We start from the raw sequence: 20,229 nt of genomic DNA on the forward strand, positions 1-20,229 counted from the left end.
ATGACACGTAAGAGAGCCATAAAAACTACTGAAATACTTAAAACATACCAATAAAAGACTACAAGGAGCCAGAAAGGAAAGGTCAGCACTTCCTTATCAATTACTTTCCATTGTGCCTAAAAAATAGAGAAATTTGTTCTGAAAAATATCTGGGGATGTAATTTTACTTCTAATTTAAAGTAATTCTCCAGGAAGCAAAAAAAAAAAAAATTGGTATAACCTACGGCTACATGTGTAACTTTCATTAGAAGAAATTAGATTATTTTCTCTATTTCCTAAGCACCAAATGGAGGGTTACACCTATTATTTTCATTGTCAATTATTCTGTTCTTTCTGTATTTTAACTGTATTTTAAAGTAAATTTGTATTGACAGGTTACAGGCTAGAAGTTTGAGTTAAATCCCTGAAAAGTCACGGTGAGCCAAAAGAAAAAACATACCCTTATTAATTCTAAGGTTTCAGACAACCCTCAGATGAACACCACCACAAGGCTTATTACACAGAGTCCTTTAACAAAATACTTTGGAAAGAGAAACAAAATACATTTTCTGTATGACTGTTTCAGTCTCTTCAGTTCATTGAGGTCTGTGGACATTTGTTTATGCACAGCTCTCTTTTTTCAGTCAGGATGAGGTCTGGACTGACTGGGCTATTGCAACATCTTAATTTTTTTCTTTGTTAACTGTTCTGTTGTAGATTTCCTACTTTGCACAGGATCATTGCCCTGTTGCATGAACTATTTTGGGCCAAGCTTTTGCTGTTAGAAAGACGGCTTCAGATTTCACCCTAGAATACTTTGGTATACAGAGGACTCGATAGTTGACTCAGTGACTGCAAGATACCCAGGTCCTGTGGCTGCAGAACAAGTCCAAATCATCACCCCTTCTCCACAGTGTTTGACAGTTGGTATGAGGTTTTTGTGCTGATTTGCCACAGATCTCTATATTGGTCTTGCTTGTCCAAAGGACAGAAGTCTTGTTCCAGAAATCTTGTGGATTCTTCAGATGCGACTTTGTAAATCTAAGCTGTCATTTTCTTTTTAGGGAGAAGAGGCTCTTTCTTGGAAACCCTTTCACACTAGTTCAGGCTTTTTCCTAATTGTATTGTCACAAATTTTAGCATTTTACACACTAACTGAGGCCTGTGGAGTCAGATGTAGCTCTTAGTTGGGCTTTTTGGGGCAAGGGAGTTGCCATTTCTCTGACCCAGAGGTCACCAACACGGTGCCCGCGGGCACCAGGTCGCCCGCAAGGACCACATGAGTCGCCCGCGGGCCTGTTCTAAAAATAGCTCACCATAACAACTTACCAGTTAGCTGCATCTATTTTTATTTTTTCTTGCCATTTTTTTTAAATCACAATTGCATTGGTGTCAATTTGTTAGAGATAATATATTAAAAAAAAATTATTATTAAATATTAGATGAGCTCTAGCTGGTCTCCATGGAAACAGTTGCCGTGAAGACCAGCAAAGGTGAAGAGATAAGGAAAAAATGGCGGAAAAAAGAAGAAGAAGAAAACATATCATTGTCACAGTGAATGGGAGGAAGAGTTTTTTACCACTGTGAAAGATTCATGGGTGTGTCTCATTTGCGGGGCGGCTGTGGCAACGGCAAAGCAGCACAACGTGGAGAGACATTTCCGAACGTGTCACACAAGCTACCATGCTAACTACCCAAAGGGCAGCACACTGCGAGTGGAAAAAGCCCGCGAGCTAAAGACAGGTTTGAGCAAAAAAAACCTCCCAAAAAGCAACCGTAGCCTCATTTAGAGCTACACATTTCATGATTAAGAAAAAGAAGGCATTTTTAGACGGGGAGGTTTTCAAAGAAGCAATGATGATAATTGCAAAAACTATGCTTAAAGACGAGAAATATGGAAACGATATAATCTCCACTCTCTCCGATGTCCAGCTGGGGGCAACTACAATCGTTAGAAGAGTGTCGGCTATGTCCGGGAACTTGGCCGATCAGTTGGATCAGGATCTGGCAAAGTGCAGGTGGTTTAGCATCCAGTGTGACGAGTCCGTGGACAGCAGCAGTGCAGCACAGCTGATGGTCTTTATCCAGATGGTGTTTGATGGTTTCTCCACAAAAGAAGAACTTCTGACACTACTGCCGCTAAAGACAACTACGAAGGGAGTTGACATCTATAACGCGGTGAAGGAGTTTTCGCGAAGAAAAAGGTACCGTTGGAAAAGCAGGTATCAGTGACTACCGACGGGGCTCCTGCTATGATCGGCCGACATACAGGATTCATCGCTCACTGTAAAGGTGACACAGAGTTCCCAAACTTCATGCAATACCACTGCATCATTCACCAGCAGGCGTTATGCACAAAGGTGATCGGCTTCGAGCACGTAATGACTCCCGTCGTGAAGATCATAAACAGCATCCGCTCCAGAGCTAAACAGCACAGAACATTCAAGGTGCTATTGAAGGAGCTGTCAGCTGAATATGGTGACCTGCTACTACATACGGAAATCCGATGACTCAGCAGGGGACGGATTTTGCTTCGTTTTTTGTCACTTTTGGTTGAAATCAAAGAGTTCATGCAATCCAAAGGGGAAGACACATCTCCGCTGGAGGACACTGAGCTAACCTAAAATCTGTTTTCTTTGGCTTCATAGAAATGCTACAAAGCTGAATAACACTGTGCTAAGCCAGAGAAGAATGTCTTTCTGTAGCATCAGTCTGGGTTAGTTTGGTGGGGGGTAGAGCTGACCTTTAGAATGACAGTCTTTCAAGGATGAGCCATGTGTCTTCCTCAACACATGGAAACTCCTCCGAATCCTTGCCAAGACCACTGAAATTGACAGCATTTTCTAGACTGCCGAGATTTAAGGAGGGATGTCGATACGAAACTCAACGCACCCCGTTTTGGCAGGCTTGACAAAATCTGTGTGCAACCCTGTCTGTGTGTGAGTGAAGTGTTAATGACAGTCCTCAGAGGGCCCTCACAGCATCAGATCTGTGTTTTCATTCCCTTGTGGAACACAGTCAGCCTATGGATGCTCACTGTTTGATGTCTTCTGAACCACAGTTCCCACCCACACCAACGTGCATCATTTCTGCATCTCTCCAGGATATCCAAGAGTGTTTATATACATTATGTATATGTACGCGTCCTCTGCGTTTGCAAATTGTGCGAGTTCTGTCAGAACTTGTGCGTTTGTCTGCATGTGTGCGATTGTGCATGCATTAGTGTACGTGCAGGTTGGTCTCTGTGTGTGGTAGCTCCTAATTGGGGATCCGATACAGCTGTCTTGTCTCTCGCATTTCCCTCATTTTCCTCCCTCTCTGCCAGTTAGACTCACACAGGCAAACACAGAGGGAGGACCGAGACAGCAATGCTTCAGAAGTCTTCAAATCCATTCCCCATATGTAGTTTAACATCTTTAGGCACTATGAAGAAATAAAGTCTTGGACTGTTTCCATGATGAAAAGCCAATGCGCTGTGAGTTTAGACGATGGCTTAATGTCACTGAAACATTAGGTTTGTCTGCCAAAAGACCTTTCCATGAAGTGTAAATCATAAGCTCCCAGGCTCTCCAGTTAGGTGGCACATTCAAGAGTTGGCATTATAGCAGAAAAGTAATTTGTGTCCATGACAGAGTAAACAGCCACTAGTATAAGCAACAAACAAAGAGCTGTCTTTTATCAACTTTTTGTTTGCTTTTATTAGATAATGCTGTGTGGTGATCCATGTCAGACCAAACTCTAATCTGAGTTAAATATAGTTTCATCTCCACTTCATCCTAACCACAACGCTTCAGATCAGATAGTTCAATATTTCATTTAGGATCTTACAAGCAGAGGGTTATTTTTAACATTTAAATAATTTCTAAGACATTAAGGCCTCGAGAGCATCAGATCCAACATTATTTGCTCAAAAAGAAGAAAAAGTCATCCAACAGACTTCTTTAGTCTTGAATAAAGCACTACGAGTTATTCTGTGGTGCCATTAAGTGGTTAAGAAAAAAAAAGCCAGACTGCACAAAAGCCTGGAAAAGGAATATAGTCATTTTAATAACAATATTTTGCTGCTTTGACACGTCAATATGGAGGCTCAGCAAAAGAGCAGAAGATCTTACTGGACCAATACTGGTGCATGATATATGTAATACAGCTGGTTATTAGTCAGGCATTTTTTATTTATTTTTTTACAGTTGCTTTGGTTTAAATCTTGAAATAAAAAAATTTAAATAAAAAAATTAAAACCTTCAAAATATAAGGAGCCCTTTCAATGCTCGGCGAACATTTGCAAACATTTTAGGTTGAGCCTGATTAATTTATCTGTACACTGTACACTGGTAGCTGACATTTGCCGATGTACCACAAGAAGCACTTCCTCTTCCAGCTGCTAACTCTAAGGCAGGGGTGGGGGAACTCAAGGGCCGGTGTCCTGCAGGTTTTAGATCTCACCCAGGGTCAACACACCTGAATCAAATGATTAGTTCATTACCAGGCCTCTGGAGAACTTGGAGACATGTTGAGGAGGTAATTTAGCCATTTAAATCAGCTGCGTTGGATCAAGGACACATCTAAAACCTGCAGGACACCGGCCCTTGAAGCCTGGAGTTCCCCCATCCCTGCTCTAAGGGATGGAACAGTGGATCGTTTGCCTCCATCACCTGCTGGCCCAAGCGCACGATCTGATATCCTCGTGTCGGTGTTGTTCCCATATCATCATAATAAATATTGTTCCAGGTTTAACATTGCAAGTGACCAATCACATTGTTGTGACATCATACTTTTGCGACTTTGGGGAAAAAAACACCTTAAAAAAAATCTACTTAACTTGCGAAAAACTGCCTCTGTCTGCCAATCCAGCAATTTGAATTTGTTGCATTTCAGCAGTATCCTGGTCACTTGCAATATCGAACCTGGAACAACATTTATTATGATGATGTGGGAACAACACCAACACGAGGATATCAGATCATCCGTCCCAAGCATCCTCCGTCATAAAAACCCCCTGCATATCATTGTTCACTAAATCCATGAACTTTCTGTGGTCTTTCTTTTCCTCCAGCATTGCAGCTTCACAAGCAGTCTTTGTCAAATAAATCCACTATCACTTCTCTAGCCCGCACATGTCCCATGTTCATCTCAGGCTTGCCTCTCTAACTTTATCTCCAAAGCTTTCAACCCGAGTTGTCCCTCTGATATACTCATTCCTGTGTTGATACCTTGTCCATCCCAGTGAAAGTCTTGGTGTCAGCTCTGCCTTTTCATTTTTTTTTAACATTTACAACTCATCATGTTTTAAAATCTGATAAATGCAAACTGGACAAAAACCCTTTGAAAAAAAAAAAGTTATAAGTGCTGACTCCAACTTCCAATATAGGGGAACTCTGATCTCTTTCCAGATGCTGGTAGATTAATTGTCACTTTCCAGGGAATTTTTAGAGGTCTTAAAAATACTATATTCCTCAGGCTCTAGTTTAATCACATTAAAAAAAAATGACTAGGTACAGGTGTTTACAATATGGTTACAGTTTGAACAATATGGCTCCCATAACAGATTTCTCTAGCAGCTGAACATTTTTAATCCATGAGTTTCACTCTGATGTAATGAGTAATATCACGGAAACTGAAATTTAAGATGGAAACTCTGAAATGTGTGGACAAAAAGATATTTGTAAGGTTTAAGTTTCATATCCATCAACCACAACAGGAAGCACTTTTTTTTTTTTTAAGATCATCATGAGCTACACTGCAGGTTTTAACCACAGATTAAGTTATAGATCGATATGCAGACAGACAGCTGGGAATCAAGCGTGAGAGAGAGACAGAAAGACAACAGGGGGAAGTGAAAGCAAGTGAGTGAGAGAGAGAAATTGCCCTTGTGCTACACTTTAGATTCCGCTCACGTTCTGCTCTGTCCCCAGACGTTAAAAGTGTGTCCATAGTTTTGGCGACCGGGGGAGTGATTGGAAATGTCAGCTGACAACAGCACTTTTCACTGACACTCTGAGAACTGGCACGGAGACAGAGAGAGAAAGAAGGGGGAAACAGGGGTGAGGGAGAGAGGGAAGGGCGGACAGAGAGGAAAGGATGGAAGGAGGAAATGAGGAGGATGAAAGAATGGTAAGGGTGTGTGTGATGCTGATGGGAGGTTTGGTACAATCAAAAAAAAAAAAGCCATGGTTGGCGACCAATTATGGATGACACTGAATTGAAAGAGTGTGCATGTCTGTATATGTGCATCAGTGTAAGTACTGTCCTCCTGTTACTCACTGCAACTGTGCATGAAAGAAAGGCCTGTTTGTGTGTGCATGCGTGCATATCATGTAAGTGACTGACAGGAAGCTGCCACTCTATTTCCAAAAGCTGGAGCAAGTTAGAAACCCAACACTATGATGCTGCCCAACAGCACACGCACCCCTCCACTCCTCCATGACCTTTCCTAAATGTTACTGGCCACTTGGCACACTGACTGGGCCTCTAATGAAACTTTTATTGGCCCCCATTTTTCACCCCGTTTTTCCAGAACTGCCTCCAGGGCTGAGCTGAAATACAACAGGCTTGAACTGCAGCTGACACACAGAAAGGAAAGATACAGTGTGTGCATATGTGAACGTGTCTTTGCATTTTATTTTTTATCCGTCTTCTCTGTTTCACAAAATCTATACAATCAAATTGCTTTTGAAAATATTTAAAGCCCATAGCTTCAAGACAAGCAATCACTATAATTATTAACATACAACTCACTAATTACATTTGATATTATCGACCAACATAAGCTAGAAGGCAAATAAGAAAAGCAGGTTTAAATTGTTTACAAAATTTAAATGGAAAATGGCAGCAGTACTAATATAGAGCTTTTTACTGTAACCAACCACCAAATCTCACACACATTCATATAAGCGCATTTTTCCCTCCTATACCAAAGCACCTTGTCTAACATTCACGCACACATCCTCACTGACAGATCCATCAGAGGCAACTTGGGGTTCAGTACCTCGCCCAAGGATAACCTCGAGCCAGGGAGCGAACCACCGACGTCCCTATTTGTAGATAACCCACTCTACCACCTGAGCCACATTTGGGATATGTAGGGATTAAATGCGCAGGACCAACTTTTAACACAAAGAAACAATAGAAAAGGACAAAGCTAGATACTGAAATTAACAGAGTACGGCCCTATTACCTGTCAAGTGTTTCTGCTCTTGCAGCTTAAGTTACTACATTCAGTGATTAATCAGGAAAAGTACACTACAGTATTATCACAGCCGCTGTTGTGTAGTATTATTATTCCAATTACAGATAAATTGATATTTTTTAAATGTCTATAATAATTAGCTTTTAACAAATGTGACAGGATCCCTTAAAAAGAGGAAAAGAAGCTTAGAAAAACAAAATCATGTTGAAAAGTCTCATCGTTTTTTCAAAACAGTAACTCTGTATATTTCTGAACCTAGTCTAAATCTGATTAGGCACTATGATGAGAACCCTGATCTAAAATCTGATCAGGAAACAGCTGCCTAATGGGTTAAAATAAACGCTGGATCAGAGTTTGCTCAGATGTAACAAAGCTGCTAAAAATGAAAATATGCCTTCATCAGTTCCAATGGAAATCTTCTAAATCACTCTAGATACAGCCATTACTAAAATATTCAGATGTTTATCAAATATAGTTGCTGCATCAAGTCATCAAATTTTAGATTGAACTGGTAATTTGATGCAATTTAATTTCCCACAGCTCATTTATATTACTATTAACATGGAATGTGGACTGATCCATCATATTGTCATCCATGTGAGAAGTAAATCTTCGTGTGACTGAGGAGTTTCAAGCCTCCACCGATGGACAGGAGGATTATCTATCCTTGTGTGTGTAGATGACGCAGGGCAGAAAGGAGCGGATGGGCTAGGCCCAGCTGGGTTGTGTCTTTTCCTCTGAGGAAGCAGAGAGGAGGAACACAGGGGTCAAGAGCAAATTGTTGATACCCATTATAAGCTCCTGTCACACTCACGCAACACTAATTACCACAAGCTGAACTAAACTGAACTGAGCAGGAATGAACTGAACTCAGCTGTATTGAGGACGTTTAATGCATCTGCAGAGCGAAGGCAGGGACAGTAGAAGAAAATAGAACTCACGGCTGGCAGAGTTTGATGAGGTCCTGGTCGGTGGTGGCAGGCGGCAGGCCTCTGATGTACAGGTTGGTCTTACTAAGTTGCTCCACTAGCCCTCCTCCCTGACCTCCACCACCACCTCCTCCTCCTGTGTTGCCAGGGCTGGGTGGAGCCATGGGTGGAGGGGGAGGGGCATAGGACTGCTGCAAAGACAGAAAAACACACAGAAAGGCAAACGTCACATTAGGTCTTTACTGTTATGTTTGGTGTCACATGAATCACGTATTTGATAACGCCACAAAAAAAAGTACTTCACTGCAGATTCCGCTCCTCAGCTAAATTCCATCTACCAATCTCACATCCACATCTTTTCCTGTCCCAATTATCTCTTTATTCTAGAGGAAGTACATAAAATTAGGAAAGCAAGAGATCTGAAATTAGTCCGTGATGTTCATGGTACCCAACCACTGGGGCTTGCCCAAATAACAATAGCGTGCTGTGCTGAATCTTCACATAAGGTTCTGCACATAATGACAAGGCAGTAGGGACTTCCTTTCAGCGCTGACTGAAGTGTAAAGGTGCAGTGACTTCTACAGTGATTTAGATAAGGAAATGTTTCAAACCATTGATAATTTTCATGAAAAACAGGTTTGTTTGTGTGTGTGCACAAATCAGCAAACATTAAAAGCAGCACAAATTGCTTTCTAGTTGTTTAACCTTAGTTACAATGCAAGCAAACGTAGACCAGAAAAATGAAAGATATTCAAAACATCTCTTGTAATGCAAAGGTATCAAGCCACTGTCAGGCAAGAAAGTCTTAAAGCAAACACCGCTATAATTTGTATTAATAAATTTATGCCATGGGTGAACCGAGCAGGCTGTACAGCATTTAAATCAAGCAAGGTCCTTTTATCACCTTTAACTTACTCAAACATTTCCTATTGGCCTCCACTGTCCAATTACACAGCTCAATACTGACTAAATGGCTTAATAAGATGACCATTTCTGGCAGGGAGAAGAGCAGTGCAAGGATTAATGAGTGCCTGGCACTGAAGGCACACCCACCCCTGCCTGCCCGCTGCCTTAGGCAAACTATTAGGTTAAGTTTGGAGGAAGCAAACAAGCTTGATGGCCCACATGACAGCAGCATTCAAAACACTCCGTCTGCTGCCTTGGAGGAAAACAGCTACACCGCAAAGATGTGTAGTCCCAGTGTTGGTTCCACTGTTGGAAAGTGGATAGAACAAGTTCAAGAAACTGCTGCAGCTTGAGATGATCACAGCGCAGCAGCACTGTGTGCCGTAATGACGAGAAAATGAGAGACAGGTAAGGAAAGGAAGCGTGTACATACTTAAGGTGAATCCTGTATTTGGAGTTGTGTGTGGATATGTATGCACAATTGCAAGGAAGCTTGTGTGAGCTTGTGTGTGCGTGCACGAGTGTGAGCCGGTGTTTGTGATAATGACAGGCTGTCACCACAGAGCAATGTGGAGTCTGAGCCAGCTCTGATATTAATCCATTACCTGTATTTTCTCTCAGCTGGTGCACAAATCCTAACACACACTCAGACGCATGCTAGCAGCTCAGACAGACAGCGCTAACAGGATTCAACACATGTATGGAAGACACGCAGGAGTAAAAGGAGAAGGCGCTTATGTCATTTACAGGCCAGCACCTCACACCAGCAGCCAACAACGAGCCTGTACACTTCAGCTCAAACACAAACAAAGTGCAGAGGTGAAAGAGAGGCTATGCTGGGTAATACTTCAGTTTAACAGCTGGGACAAATAATACTCTGTATTACCAGTGTCTCTGAGATTTGCAGTTTGATGTTATTTCCTGAATAACTTCAATTTAGGGCTGCGCCATACATTTTTCACAATACCACCGACAAATTTTTACATGATAATGTCAAAAAGATGTCATATCGTTGCTATAGCAATGCCACACATTTACATTTACCAGTGCAATGAATGAAACAATTCCAAGCATGTCAGAGAGAAAGAATCATTTTTGGCTACTAAAACAGAAGCGATTTTAAATCACCTCCAAAGCAGCACGCTACTTTGCAAAATATGCAAGAAAATTGTTCCCGGTAATGTGGAAACAACGAGTTTCACTATTTGAGGGAAAAACACATCGAGTACAACAAGGCTACAATGGAGCAGATACTGATATGCGACGCAAAGGTTAGAAAAAAAAAAAAAAAGACCCAACCAAGCATTGCAAGCTGAACTCCGTATGACAGGATGGGCAAACAGTGAATGCAAATTACTGACACAGTTAAATGTTGGAAAAGCAGAACTTTACAGAGCTGGTTAAACAGCTTCCCAGGTATAAAGTATTTTTCAGTTTTACTATGTGACCATATTGACCAGGGTCCTGAAGAGTTTATTGTTCAACTAAAGCAGCTGGGCTACTTTTGCTCTAATATTTGGCTCATGCTATGTCGCCCCTGTTGAATTAGAATGCTTCTGCTACCGGTCCTCATTTCAATAGTGTCACACTTTGAATTAGGTAGTGTGTCATCAATGACAATAACTCGCAGGAAGAGGATGGAAAATGCTCTTCATTTACTTACTGCTGCTCTCATGCTCCAAACATAAAACATCGTTTATCATTTTTTCTGCATCATCAGAGGCATCGTTAGTGCAAATTTTCTTTAAATATCGTGATATCTCCAGCCTCTACTCCTAAAGCAGTATTCACTGAGAAGAATATTGATACTGGCTCAACAACTTTGTATCAGCCACTTCAGACACAAAACAGAACTATATAATATACTAAAATGTGCTAAATATAATCAATTCCTTAATTAGTCAATCTAGTTGACAGGACATAATTGCCTTTATATTTTTGAGTCATAGACAAATGGTTTCACAATTTCAAACTTTTTAAAATTATGGTCATTTTACACCATTTTTGACAAACAAAGCTAAACAACCAATCATTAGAATCAACAATTCACGTGAAGTCTGTCATAAGTGTGCTTTCTCAGGACATTTTATAAAAGTTTATTGTATAATGTGTCACTGTTAGAGGAAAGTAAAGAAGCGCATATCTTTTTTTCCCCATGTGGTGTCTGCAATCACGATATTGGAAACCTCACCGCCTCAAAGCCTGAACTGTGCAGCGGACCGGCTCGATATGAGCCTTTCAACAATGGGTTTGTTTACCAACCTCCTCGGAAAGATAACACAGACACATGGTTGATGGGGAGTGTCAGACACATAAAAGACACCGGGCTGAAATCTTATGGAGAAATATCACAGGGGTAAAAGCTATACACGCTTAAGATAACACACTGCACACCACTGCATGGTAAACACAATATAAGCTCATGAAGCAAAACCAGACTGTTAGACTATTAACAAACATGCACACAGTTAGCCTTATCTTTGTACATTCATTTCATTACACTGATCTGGAGCAGAAAGAGTCTTTCTTCACTCCACTACGCAGATGTCCAGGTATGCACAAATGTACAAAACCTCTCCCCTTCCCCTCGTGTTGCTGACACAACACACACACAAACCTGATCAAAGGCCTTGCCCAGGGAACCTCTTTCAGCCAATTTGTGCAGCTGTCAGGGTTGGGCTGATAGTGAGCTGTGTATGTAATGTGTCAGAGACTGTGATAGGGAAATCCTTTGAAACATTAAAATCGTTCCGTCTCCCTCTCTCTCTCTCTAGCATTCACACTTCCACCTCTCCTCTCTCCCTCTTTCACTGTCAAGCTCAACTCCACCATCGCTCCGTCTCTTGCTCTTATCTCCATCCTTCCACTTTCCCATATGCTTGCTCTATATTTCTTCCTCCTCTGTGCTTCCCTCCCTCCGTGCTTTCATCCAGTTTCTCTCTTTTAAGGATTAGTCTGCAGTTGCTGTGTGTGGACTGAAGGCTGCCTCTCAGCTGGTATTGTTGACACACTTAGTACAGTGGAGCAGTTCTCACACTGGGAAAAAGGCTCAGAGGCAGCGACACAAACTGTCACACAAGGCAAACACAGTCACTGGGATTATTGCAGATTTCATGCACAACTGAGTCCTGAAACACAAACGTGCTGCGAAATATTACTTTAGTGTGACGCACATGCATGCTGCTGACTGATGCTGGTGTACATTTCAGAGCAAAAGCAGAGGAATTACTATGAAGTAGTTACTTTTTTCAAGGCACTGACCGTCCATCGGAAGTCCAAAACTTATGAGGCCATAAGTTTTGGACTTAATTGTATTTTCACAAGTTTTACCTGAAAGTAATAAAATGACAGATTTCTGTAATTTAAGTCCCAAAGAGTCACGGTGACAGATCTCTTTAATTTACTATAGCCGGGGTGCACATAAGTGGTCCGCAGGTGCGCATTCGCTGTCAAAATAAAAAGACGTGCACCAGATAAGAAGTTGCAACGCGTGTTTGTGTACATATAAAAGGCAGTGTTTTTGTCAGCTAGAGTGGGATTTTCACAGCATATTCTGCACCACATCTCTGTGCGTTCATTATTTGTTTGAAGCCAGCTCACCTCCTGCAACCACTTTTCCGAGAATACGCGTTTCTTTTGCGGTTCGGACTCCTGACATTTCTTTGGAGGTGGAGAAACACCAAAGTAATTGCTTAAAGGAGCTTGCTTCTTCGACATTTTTAAGAGTTCTAAACAAATGTCTGTCCTCCTCCAGAAAATCTAACGTACGCAAACACGCGTTGCAACTTCTTATCCGGTGCGCGTCTTTTATTTTGACAGCGAATGCGCACCTGCGGACCACTTATGTGCACCCCTGACTATAGCGCCATTTCTTTATCATGTAGGAAAATGGACATCAAAGTGGGCTGTATGTGGTCCACAATGGAAAATGAGTCTGACATGCCATGTGAAGGAGATCCAAGCTCTGTCACGTACCAGCTGAGATCGACCCCACTTTCAGCTCTGTTACTCTATTCCTTTCTACTGCAGACTTCAAGAATGAAGTTCTGTATCATTTACATTTCTAATACACTTTAGAGTCACATTGCTCCATATTTGCATGGTTTTATTGAACACATTTGCTTGCTTTGTGAAGATGCAGGAGTATGATTACCCTTTGTGTGCCTAACTGTCTGACAGTAGATGTGCTAGCATTGATCTTCATTTATGCTCATCATGACAATGATATTTCACACTAGTCCTTGCATGTAGCAAATAAATAGAGAAAAAGCAAATGAGAACTATAACAATAACAATAATCTGTTGCATTTCTTTTTAAAGTGTAATGAAAGGATGCCTCAATCAACCGCATCGAGGTTGAATTTTACTCAAAAAGGGAAAAAAAAATAAAATAATGCAGGAATATTTACTTGTTCCAGCTACTGAACTCTCGTCATGGCAGTAATTCCTGCAAAATAACTTATTTCATTGTACTCTGTAGACTTTTCCCATCCACCCACCCAAATCTGCCAATCTCCACTTTCCCGCTATTGTTTTGCTTTAGGAATAATTTAAACAGAATACATTAAACTCAGTTCTTTAACTTCTAAACAATGAATAGCTACTGAAAAGTCTTGTATGTGCAGAGGTGTCTTTGTGATGATCAAACTTATCTCCAAACTTATCTGCAACAACATTAGTTTGTTTTTCCCCCCTCCCCTAAGTATAGATGTGGGTGAAGGTATTGCACAACATCGCATACTGGTGAACTTTGGATGACATGAGGGAAGACAGAAAAAAAACTATAGAAGAGGAAACGCTGATAAAGAGTGTTAAGTAAGAAAGGATACGGGTAAAGCTAAAGATACATGGGACAAAGGAAAGAGGCGGACATGGGAGAGAGAGAGAGGGTTGTTCTGACCTCTTCTGATGCTTCCTGAAACAGAGGAAAGAATGCGAGCTATTTTTGGGTCCAGTTCTAAGATTCTCTCTTACTCACTGTGCCTCTAAACACAGCAGCGGAAGGGTTTAAGGAAGCGCTTATGAATACAGTACATCCGAATGGAAACATGGCACCCAATATACTGTCCTTGTTTTGATATTACACAAGCAGCTAAATTAATCCTCAGGCCAGTGCTTCTGTCAGAATGCCTGAAAAGACAACAAATCATCTTTTCAGGAATTCATAAATGTAACTTGATTGTCAAACTATTGTATCCAGGCTTTGTTTCCTTGAAAGATGTGGCTTCAGGGTGCAGCTGAATATTAAAGCTCTACACAGAGTGCTTTACATTGTTTTTAATGAAGGAAAAGAAAAATAGCACATTTACTGTAAGTTAGGGGAAGCGGAGAAGACTGCAGAGAGTTCAGCTAATGCTGTGCACAGGTATAAATAGTCTTCTTGGAGACAAGCCTAATTATATCCAATACAGAATACTTGCTTGTTTCCAAGTGTCAAGCTCAGGAATGTGTAGGCAAGAGGTGTAGCCCAGCCTGTGATTAGTCTGGAGAGTAAATGATACGCCTGGGTAAATCACACCGTAGGGTTATTTAATAAAACTATCTCCATTAGCAGCCGAGTTCCTAGTAAAAGAAGATCTGCAGTCCTTTGTCCCTACATGAGGTGCAACCTTGATTCAACAGATGGTCTACATGCTTTATTAAGAAGAAAATATGCAGATAAATAGTCAAAGTGATAACTGTGGTCAAGATCAAGACAGTACAAACAAGAAGCACTCCAAGAGCACAAACCCAAACCAAGGCAGCTCACCCTCTGGGCACTATTTACTTTTAAGGGAATGGTATTATACTGTTATCTTTGTTCTACTAAATGTACTTTAGGAAGTGCATAGTGCAGTTAAAAAAAAAAAAACAAGTGCAGGCTTTTGTTATTTGCCCTTTTTGAAACCCATTTTAATCTACTCCAGGGCTTGCAAAATCGCTAGCCCGATGTCCCAGGGCTAACGATTTTTCCAGTCAGGCTACCAAAATCTGTGTAGAGAGCAGCAGCACTGATTGGTGAGTGACGATTATTTGCGCACCAATTCCTCTGGCATCGTCTTATCACTCATTAGCTTACTATTCAGACATGACAAGTGAAATCTCCCACAGCAAGCTTAAACATGTGAGGTTGATTGCGCAGAGATTTCAGTAGCAGGTATTTTAGTTCTGCTCAGCCAAATAAGACAGGTCAGGGTGAAGAAGGGGCAGCCAAAGAAAAGCCAACCACAAAACGGAAAAGTTATGACAAATCAGACTATAAGGCAAAAAAAGCGCAGCTTTTTTGGTTTCATGGACAAAAGAATTTCTGTGGCTGGAATATGACGAGCTAAATAACATGATGTTCTGCCAGGTGTGTTGTGAGTCGACAAGCACCTTTGTTACTGGGACCAGTAATTTTAAGAAAGACCCCATCAGAACCCATGAGAAATGCAAGAAATGCATTATTGCTCAGTCTGCAATATCTTTCCCAGAACAAACAGCAATTGCAAAAAACATTCTAAAATGAACCAAGCACACAGAAGAAGTCCTGAAAAAGCTGTTTAGAACAGCGTACCATGTTGCAAAGAGTGAACTACCTTTGGCAAAATTTAGCAGTCTTTGCAAACTTCAAAAAGCAAATGGCCTAGATCTTGGTTCCACTTACCTCTTACCAGTGACTCCAGTGGAAATGTCAGATTCAGGATCTGGCACAGACTGATTCATGTTCTACACAGTTCTTACAAGGTCATAGAAATTTCTGTTCAATGAGAACCAAGTATTTGAGTTGATGATTGTAATTTTTATTCAGTTGTTGTGATTTGTATTTTAACAAGTTTTTGATTAATTTTAGTTTCTGTTACAATATTATACTTTAATGTATAATATTGTAATGGAAACAAAACGGGAAACAAAACATAAATTGCTCTTTTTATTCGGGCTACTTAAATTTATTTTGGGATACCAAAAACTGAAGAGTGCCGGCCCGAAGGGCTACCAGGGATTTTGAAATTTTGCGAGCCTTTTACTCCATAAATTTTTGAAGATTATTTTATGATTTTTATTATTGGTGCTACAGGACATGTGTAGCATTTATTTTACTGTTTAGTAAAATTATTTCCAATGTTTTATCATAAATATCAAATACAAAAAGATTTTGATCACAAGTCTATTATATTGAAAATAAACCCCTTCAAGAACAATGTAAATGTAACGTAATTAAACTGTTGACTTTGTATGACAAAGCCATACTAAAATACTCAAAGTATGCCACACCAAAATGATCTTGTCAGTCTGTAAACCTATTGTCATTTTAAACAGCTCTATATAGCATTGTCATCACGTGGACCTTCAGATCGTGGTTCAGAGGTCCAGGCTGTGGCACCCATACACATACAGTATTGTGCCAATGTCTGTCATATCAGACCAAGCATTATATTTAGCATTATATATAATTGTAATACTAAACCTAACCATACCCTTTGAGCTACCATAGCACGGTTATTGTAATTGAAGGCTTCCTAAGTTCAAAGGCATGCTCAGGTTTTACCAGGGTGTCTGTAAGTTTCATCAGACTACATCTAAGTGTGAGGTCAGTCACACCAAAGAGTTTCACTTTAATTAAAACAGAACATGAGCCAATCAAAACAGTCTGACCTATTTAACTTGCTGCCAAAGCAAAAGTGCAGCAGGAAACTGCAGCAAGGTGTTTAATATATAGACTGTTTACTTAATATATAGATGCAGGATATTCGACTTGAAAATTGCTCATATTTTCATCAAAATGTTTTCGTTGTCTAAATGATAAAAATCTCAATACTTTGTTGATCTATCATTATATTTAATCTGCTGCCACTTAGTCTTTCTAGAATCTTTTTTTTTAGCTTTTCCCTTTCTCCAGTCTCCTCAGCCACCACCTTCCCATATGAATCCTTCTCTACTTCTCTCAGTCTCCTTAGAAGATCAAGGTCGTCAAGGTTGCTTCCCAGTGGAACGACATGTTCCAGCCTTTTACCTCTCCCTCTCTCGTTAACATCAGCAATAGCAGCATCAACAACACTTGGGCTGTCATAAACATGTTGCACAAGCATCCCAGGAGGCATGCAGTTTGGACTTTGTGCTCACAGGCCTGGTGGGAGATAAAGAGATGATGGAGAGAGGCTGTGGTAGGTTGCTGAACTCTCAGCGAATTCCTGCGGCTGTGTTTTTGAGAAGGTCATGGGGAGGGGTGGTTCAGGCTATCTGTGCATATACAGGCAAGCTGTGATTGATTCAAAGTTGTATTAGGCTGCCCACCTATTGTTCTGGAGACCAAGGCTGAGTCACCGTTGGTGTGTAGGGTTATGGGAAATGTTGAAAAACACAAACATATGGCACTTTATCTAAATGCATTTGCATCTCAAGTCAGACAGCAATTCACTTGGAAAAAGGTAACCTAAACACAGAGTAATGCACCATTACATTACAGCAAAGAAATTAGAGTTGAAAAGCATCTTTGAGCCTTCCCATGTGTTTTCTATTAAACAGCCAGCATCCCTGCTATTCTTTGTCAATTGTGCACCTCACAGTTACCAGCTGTTAAGTAATACGCCCAATTGGTGGTAAAGCAAAACATAGCATGTGAATATCAGTGTGGACGATGGACTTTTTTGACCTGCATCTAGAGCAGGGCGATATGACCAAAAATATTTATCACGATATACATTTGAAAATTTGCGATACCGATATAACTGACGATATAATTGACTCTAGACAAAATACTTTACAACTCCACAACTTTATTAGTGCAAAAAAAAAAAAAACCATCAAGAATTTAACAGTGCAAATGCAAATTCCTCGCTGACAGTTTAAGCAAAAGGCATTTCCAGTGGAAATTGACCGAAATATCCTCAGCATAACCATGTATAATATCCACAAAACTTAAAAGAGGTTATACACACACAATACAGTAATATTATGTTGAAGCGCAGTACGTATCACTCCGCGTGGCTCCTGCCTACGATGGCCGTAATGCTCCAACAATCCATTAAGTAGTGCGGGTTCATGGCTTAGCAAAGTCGTACTAAAACATTGACAGATTTTCGAGCGCCGTGTACCACTTAAAATCATTTTGAGGTCAGTAAACACAACCAGAATTCATACATAAGGCACACGGGATTATAAGGTTTGATTTTCAGAAAAATCAAAGGATTGATTTTATGTGCGCTGTATTTTCCAAAAAACACTGTAATAACGACGGTCCGCTAGCATGCGCTACCAAAAATAGTGCTGTGGTGTGTATCTGACGGACGAAAGCTAAACCAATTCCACAACTGAAGTTGCAGCATTTTTACAAACCAATTCTGGTTCATCAGTTTCATTCAACAATCCGCTTTCACCCTTCTCATTCTCCGTCACCGCCATGCTTTTTCTGCCATGTGCGGAAACAAAGGCACTGTGCACGCGCGTTTAACCCAGATTCTATCACGATATTTCATTTTCTTATCATTGTCCAACATTATACCAGTATCACCGTGAACGGTATGATATGGCCCAGTTCTACCTGCATCTGATGTTTTTGGGTTTTGTTTTTTGTTTCTTTGGCTGTAATCAGTGTCTTAACATTTTTAGCTGCCGATCTTAACCGTATATTTATCAAGCTGTAGCCATAGCAACAAACCTGCTGTTATAACCACACCTTATCATGTACACAGGCACCTGAATTGTATATCAACAAGAATGCACTTGCACTGTAAATATGCTGGAAAGCATATATTACAACAATTACCGCAATATTGGCAGTTGTCTAAATAATGGAGTTATGTAACAGCGTATGCCTCAAAGAGGTTGGAACATTTTCCCAACCTGTGTGATCTTCTGCTGTATGTAACAGAAAATGGGTGCATACTGCTCTGACTGTTTAAAATGAAGGTAGTTTGAATTCTGTGTGTCAGAACATCCAAAGAAATATATCTGGCCAAGCAGGTGCTTCCAAAAATGAAATTTGTTGGTTGGTGGTTAATGGCTAGCATATAGTATGCTCAGATTTGGCAATACTGTCATTTTCCTTCAGTAGTTTTCATTTTAAGAAAGGCTCCACCAGTGCAGGTACTGTATTTCCCACCAAATACATCCTGTAGGTGCGGTGCACACACTGGCTCAGATTCAAGTCCTTGGTCAAGCCATATCCTTGCATATGTGCCATCTCTGCTGCCTGCCACAATCACAGCAACTTTCAAATCCAACTACAAAAAAAGGTTGACCTTGTATGCTTTTTCTAAAGAAAACCCTTCCTGAGTGACACCCAACAAAAACATTCCACTACATTATACTTCAAAACCCACCCAGATGATTTTATCTCCACCTCTCCGAGTATATTTCCCCTCCAAAAAAAACAAATCTCATTCTACATTCTTCCTTCTAAATTGCATGACCTCTAGCATACAAGTTACAAAAAGAGGAAAAAAAACATGCATATTGAAGAGGCGCATTGCACAAAGCTCTTTTATTATGTATATTTATGCAAATTCAACGTTAGTTTATTCAAGAAAGTCTCTCTCGCTCCTCCTCTCATTGCCCCCTGGTCAATGTGTTTCAATCCGGCAGTATGTATGAAAAGCGGTGGCAGACAGGGTTGGTGAATCATGAATGGTTTAAAACAGACTTCTACAAAAAGAAAAAGTGCAGAAGTTTCATTGATCTTCAATGACCCCCCTTGAAGTTTAAAATTAAGTAATATAAAATATTGCAGAGTTCCATTTGTAGTAGTACCTCTTTTGTGTCACCACTAATAAACTCTGGATGTCTCCTGATAAGGTGAACTGTGTATTCCATCTGCAGCTTATCATCCTGCAGTGATTCTATCCGTCTTTATCTTATCGCCTACTTCTTGCATATTAATAACCTCATCCTGCCCCCCACCCCGTCCCTCACCTCTTTACTGTTCTTGTCAAACATTTTCCTTCAATATATCATCTCAGTCAGCAGTCTCAAAAAAAATAAAAAAATCTTTCCCTTTCAACTTTCTCCTCTCCATTCCTCAGTTTCCAACACCCTCTGCCCTGTCCTGTTTTCCTCATCCATCATCTCGTTCCCTTCAGTCTCATCTTTCTTCCTCATACCCACCCTCTTCCTATCTGCTGCCCCCTCCCCTCCAGCACCATGCAGGAGATTAAAATATGAGGAAACAATCAAGCTCTGGCTCATTAGCATATGAACGGGAGGCCGACAGGCAACTGCAGACACGACGACAGAGCCCTGGAAATCCACCGCAGAGGATTTTTTTTTTTTTTT

General features: G+C 40.6%; 1 protein-coding gene across 5 annotated transcripts in view; it reads right to left on the reverse strand.

Annotated features, from left to right (window-relative positions):
- LOC309717931 (RNA-binding motif, single-stranded-interacting protein 3-like) overlaps positions 1–20,229 on the reverse strand; it is a 162,899-nt gene that overhangs the window by 74,739 nt on the left and 67,931 nt on the right. For 3 of the 5 annotated variants that reach the window (XM_082552862.1, XM_082552864.1, XM_082552860.1), the window contains one exon: positions 8,107–8,285. In XM_082552862.1, the coding sequence (XP_082408988.1) occupies positions 8,107–8,285 (179 nt within the window). The remainder of the gene's footprint in view (positions 1–8,106; positions 8,286–20,229) is intronic. The other 2 variants (XM_082552863.1, XM_082552861.1) reach the window with 1 other exon arrangement.

The sequence above is a fragment of the Aulonocara stuartgranti genome (assembly GCF_965226115.1).
Source record: "Aulonocara stuartgranti genome assembly, chromosome: 11".
Taxonomy (NCBI): domain Eukaryota; kingdom Metazoa; phylum Chordata; class Actinopteri; order Cichliformes; family Cichlidae; genus Aulonocara; species Aulonocara stuartgranti.